Raw genomic sequence first — 5867 nt, forward strand, 5'->3', positions numbered from 1 at the left:
CCCCCGGTACATCCTGCCGCTCGCCTTCGGCAAGTACTTCGCCTCCGTCTCCGCGCACGTCTCGCTCTGGAGGGTCCCGGTCTCCTACGCGCACACAGGTGAGGCCCGGTGGCGTGTCCTTATGCCCGGGGTGTGCTCGTGTCGGTGCCCGGTGGGATGTCCCAGCGCCGGCTGTGCTGGTATGGGGCCCGGTGCAGTGACCTGAAGCCCAGTGTGTGCGCTTACAGGGGCCCGGTGGGGTGTCCTGGGGCCCAGCGTTGGCTTGTACTGGCACCTGGTGTTCGCTTGCACTGGTGCCTTAGTGGGGTGACCTGAAGCCCAGCGTGTGGTTGCATGGGCGTCCAGCGCAGTGTCCCTGTCCCCACTGCATGCTTGTACCGGTGCCTGGTGCAGTGACCCGAAGCCCGGTAGGTGCCCCTACGGGTGCCCGGTGCAGCGTCCCAAAGAATCAAGAACCAGCCCGTGTTTGTACGAGCGCCCAGCACGGCGACAAGGAGGGATGACCCGGCGTGGGCTGAGGTTACGGCTTTGGTGGGACCGGACCTGAGCCCTTGATCGCTCACCCTCTGCTGCTGGTGGTTAGTGGAGTCGGCCCAAGCTTCACATCCCCACCAACGCTCTCTTTCCATTCTCAGTAAAAGCGACGATGCCAATATGGGTGGTTCTTCTTTCGCGGATCATAATGAAGGAAAAGCAGACAACGAAGGTGCGGACAGGTTTGCTGAGGTTTCTTCTCTCGGTGGTGTTCGTTGGTGTGCTCTGACTGGGGTCAGGAAAGCTCAGGCTTTGGTTAGCTGGGTGAATTTTGTGATTAAAATTAGATTATGCAGATTTTACAAGTTCCTTTTCCTTTTTTCATGAACATAAAGAAAACACATCTAAACATTGAGCAAGGTGACGCTCTCTGATAACGCTGGAGTTGTTACAGTGTGTATTGTAGTCCCTAATTTCCTTAAACTACGATAGTATAAAAGTTGCTTCCTGGTTCTGTTGCTTTATTCTTCCTTCTCCTTTCCTCCCCAAATCAGCAGTATGTATAAACTCAGTTGAAATGAAAATTCTTAGAAGGTGTAAGCTACTCCTCTCTCTTCCTCTTTCAGGTGTACTTGTCTCTGATCCCCATAATAACTGGTGTCCTGTTGGCCACCGTCACAGAACTTTCCTTTGATATGTGGGGACTCATCAGCGCACTTGCTGCTACTCTGTGTTTTTCACTTCAGAACATCTTTTCAAAGAAGGTAATAGTTCTGCTGTTCATGTCATTGGTCAGTGGCATCATCCTTCAGAAGGACAGTGTGTATTTTCCAGTACATATATTTATATTTTTTTAAGTTGACTTTATAGCCAAAGGAGGCCAAAGTAATGGTTGGCTCTTTTGCACGCCTGTTCTCTACAGCTCTTCCTACTTGTCGAAGCTGCTACACTGAAAATTGGGCAGAACCGAGAGTTTATCCCAAGCCCTTTCTTTACTCCTCGGCATGGATTTTTTTTTTTTTTTTTTGCTGGCAGTTCGACAGTGCTTAAATTTAACAGTTCATCTGAAAGCTTTTAATGTATCTTGCTGTATTAAATCCTTTCTCTGTAGTGAGTCAGTGTCAATACTGGGCACTCCTTGAAATCTTAGAAACAAAATTAAAACATATGTCTTGGATCTATTTAGTCACAAAATGATTTCTGGTTTGTAGAGCTTTTTAAATTCATTACTGTCTTGTTAATACTAAGAGTCACCACTCAAGGAACCATTGTTTTTGAAACGGACATCTGTTTTTCTTTGGTCTTCTTATAGGAGATCTGTACTATAACAGTATTTACTTATTTTCATACTTTATCTGTTGTCTAAAGCTGCTATTTGTTACATGGCTCCTGAATCTCCACTGATAACGTGGGCAATAGCTGAAGAAAGTCTGTTTAATGGTGTTTTTGTCAGGTGTTAAGAGATTCCCGAATACATCATCTTCGGTTGCTGAACATACTTGGGTGCCATGCTGTGTTCTTCATGATCCCAACGTGGGTTTTGGTAGATCTTTCTTCCTTCTTAGTAGAGAACGACTTGGTAAGTGTCATATTTGGGAAACTGTTCCCTATTAAGAATGAAAAGAGGAAAAAACCCCAAAAACCAAGCAAAGATCACCACTCGTACCAAAAAAGTGCACTTAAGTGTTTCACTGTAGTTCCTCATCAGCAGGGAAGGAACTGTTGTGAAATACCTGCAATTTGTTTCACAAAACAATATTGAAAGAATAAGCATAGTGTTTATTGTGAGAATTCATGTCAGGGTTAGGAGAGGTAGCTTATGTGACAACGTAAATCTCGGGAATTAATAGCTGGAGATGGGAATAAATGCACCCCGAATGTGTGTTACAACTATGTAGAGAGGTATTTTCCTCAGAGCTGGTAGTTGCATAATGTAACGTACTTGGGTGCCTCTTTAGAGTTAAGTCGCAGATATTCTTCGTATCAAAGGCAGGTGAGAAGTGACTCAAGTTGTATTTGTGTTTGTCTCTCTCTGAAACCTGAGATAATTTTTTATTTCTTGTAATGTTTGTCTTTACAACAGAGCATGATGTCTCATTGGTCCTGGACCTTGATGCTGCTTATAATCAGTGGATTCTGTAATTTTGCCCAGAATGTCATTGCCTTCAGTATTCTTAACTTGATCAGCCCACTAAGTTACTCTGTCGCAAATGCCACAAAAAGAATCATGGTCATCACAGTGTCCCTTATAATGCTTCGCAATCCGGTTACGAGCACCAATGTCCTTGGAATGATGACAGCTATCTTAGGGGTCTTCTTATATAACAAGGTAAGGGGTTTATTTGGTTATTTACTCAGGAAATTCACTTGAAACATCCGGTAGCTTTGAATGATTTTTTTTTTTTTTTTTTTTTTTGTACAACAAGTTAACAGCCAGCAGAACAAAAATGTAGAACGCGTGGCATAAAACTTCATTGCGGAGGAGGCACGTGTATCAGCTAAGCGAAGTACTTGGGTGCTTGGGTCTGGCCAGCTGTTAGGTCTCTAACAAACTTACATTTTGATCTTAATATTTTCTTGAAAAATGAAGATTGGGAAGTAACTCACTAAATCTCTTGAGCAAAAGAGCAGCTTATTGATTTGGCCTATGAGGAAGGAAGTTTTTATTAGGAGTCACTAATATTTTAAGACTCTAACAGTCATAGAGAGTAGTGTAATTGTAAAACTGTATGCTTTTTTCTAGGTATATGAACGTGTTAGATGATACGTAACAAAAATATTCTTTCTTTCTTTCTTTCCTAGACAAAATATGATGCAAACCAAGAAGCAAAGAAGCAGTTGCTTCCAGTTACAACTGGAGACCTTGTGAATTTAGACAGGCATCGAAACGCTCCTGAAAAGTCTCAGAATGGACTGACGGCATTTGCACAACATGGAGACTATCAGTATGGTCGAACCAATATCTTAACAGACCACTTCCAGTATAATCGGCAAAGCTATCCAACTACCTACAACTTAAATCGTTTTGATATATAGAATCCTGGCAAACAGGTATAGACTGTGATATCAAAGTGTCCCCAACATTATCAGAAACTTTTAGTACATCCATGAATGTAAAGCCATTTTATTGTACAGGTTTTGCAGAAGGGAAGATGCATGTGTAGTGAAAGCGGTACAGACCTTCAGCTTCTGCTAAGCAGACATTTAAACGTGGAACAGATCTGACACTGGAACAAAATGCACAGTGTAGCTCTTGTACAGAGATTCTGGTGAAACGCACGTACAAAACTTCAGAGTAAAATCTCTGCCTGTCACTGTTCCTTTTCAGAGTCTGTCAACTGATTATTCTCTTGGCAGCTAAATTCTGGCCAGTATTTTGTTTCCACGCTGGTAACGTCACCTTTAATTTGTTCTCTAATGATACTTTCTTTTCAAGAAACTTCCAGAAAGAAGTGAAACTGAGGCGTACTTCTGGTTATCAGGATTTGGCTGTTTGAGGAGGATTAACTTAAGTCTATCAGCTACAGATAGGTAGACCTGAATTCATCTTGAGCAACTATGAAGCTTCATGGGGTATTATCTACTTTTGTGCCTATGCCTTCAGTTTTTGATGACAAACCAGAAGTGTTTTTGAACAAGTAGACAGTAGAAAGATCGATCACTTCAAGAAGCATACTTCAGGCACAGAGAAACAGAATTCTCTAAAATCACTGTTGTCCCAGTCACTGTAGATAACAAACAGAGCTTAAGACCATAATTGTTTTCTGAATAATGTAGTCCTGTAATTTCAGACATTGCTCTTCCTTGGCAATACAGAAAACACCTTCACAATAAAGTGTTTGGAATAATATGATTTTTTTTTTTTTACTTGCTTCACACCTGTTCTTACAAAACTTTTTTGTTGCTTTAGAAATTGAAAGGTTTACAGTGTTTTCTTCTGATCAGGTTTTATGCATAAATTATGCTCTCATATGATTCATATATTATGAATGCATTAATTTGAATAATCATCATTCTTAATTGTTTCTTAAGTCTATCTTTTTAGCCCCTAATCGTTTTTTTAAGTTTCTTAATTACTGCTGTTGGAGTTGCTGTGTGCATTTAGCCTGACTTCTACTTTCTGCTGAAAGGAGTTGAATTTTGTATCCTGCTCTGTTCCTGCAACTCCCCTAGATTGAACAGCAAGTTGTTAAGAAAAAATTACTTGACCTGGCAGTAAATACATAATTTATGGTTAAGAGGAACTGATTCAGTTAGTATAAATGAACGTACTTAATTGTAGACAAGTTGATTGTGCGTCAGATACTGCATTTGTGCATGAAAGGAATGAAAGCAGCTGAACTTGGGTTTCACTGAATCAGATTGTTATTACTTTAGCAAAAGATTTTAGGGGCCTTCTTTCCTTAACAGAAAAGCTGTTGTACAGCGAGATTTTTGATAGTGTAAGTATTATGTTTTTACTAGTGACAAAATTTAGGGTGTTACACAGAACACTCCTTCCACTTATTTATTGCTTTAAAAATGACCATTTCCGTGATGGGAGATGATGATTTGGCTCCTTTCTGGATAACAAGGAATTTATTTTTAAGTGCAAAGTCAGCCTGATCTTATTCTTTTGGCTGACAGTGGAGGTAGTGACGTAGACTGCCTTCCACCATCCAGTCCAAAAGACGAAATGGTCCTTCTGAAGCTTCAGAGATGGGTTAAATATGCTGTTAATGTTTGTGCGCAGAACTTCCTTGGCTTGACTGGAGTTGAATCTGTTCATGCTAGCTTAGAACTTGGCCTTTTAGTTTAGAAAATCTAAATTATTCCCTAAACCTGGTTAACCAAGAACAAGATAATGAGGGAAGGCATTCTTTCAGATGAAATGGCTTTTGCCTGTTCCAGTATTTAATTAATGTCTAATTATTTTTTTTTAGTATGGGAAAGTGCAAAATGTGTACTTCTAAGGCTCACTTCCCAATATAAGTTCTGTCTCTGCAAAAGACTAATTTGAGGATGAGACATTTAGGCTGAGATGTTTAAGAGGGGCTGAAGTTCTCCAGCTGCTTTCGAAGGGAGCTAGCGTAAACCGTTAGACTCCTGCAAACACTTAATTGTGTTCTTTGTGCCTCAGTTTCCCATCTGGAAAATGGGTATATTTCTTCCCTGCTTCATAGGGGGGTGATATACCAGAAAAAAGGAGCAGTGGAGGCCCCAGGGCTGTACAGGCATACTATGAGTTCATCTGTATATCTTCTGGTATGCCTGCCACTGTTACATCTTCATACAACTTGTACTGTTACTTAGACTAAAGCTCTGCATACTTTATTCACAGATCAGAGGCTTTATAAAATATATTTAGATGGTTTCCTTTTAAAGAACATAACCAGATATTTTTTGCAACTCTT

General features: G+C 40.8%; 1 protein-coding gene across 1 annotated transcript; it reads left to right on the top strand.

Annotated features, from left to right (window-relative positions):
- The first annotated feature begins 7 nt into the window (after window positions 1-7).
- SLC35E1 (solute carrier family 35, member E1) lies at window positions 8-3893 on the top strand. Its single transcript, XM_010296983.1, has 6 exons — window positions 8-98; window positions 636-706; window positions 1101-1238; window positions 1928-2053; window positions 2558-2803; window positions 3277-3893. The coding sequence occupies exons 2-6, from the start codon at window positions 647-649 to the stop codon at window positions 3508-3510; spliced, it is 804 nt and encodes a 267-aa protein (XP_010295285.1). The 5' UTR covers window positions 8-98; window positions 636-646; the 3' UTR covers window positions 3511-3893.
- The last annotated feature ends 1974 nt before the right edge of the window (window positions 3894-5867 follow it).

This window comes from Phaethon lepturus, unplaced genomic scaffold, assembly GCF_000687285.1.
Source record: "Phaethon lepturus isolate BGI_N335 unplaced genomic scaffold, ASM68728v1 Scaffold43811, whole genome shotgun sequence".
Classification (NCBI taxonomy): domain Eukaryota; kingdom Metazoa; phylum Chordata; class Aves; order Phaethontiformes; family Phaethontidae; genus Phaethon; species Phaethon lepturus.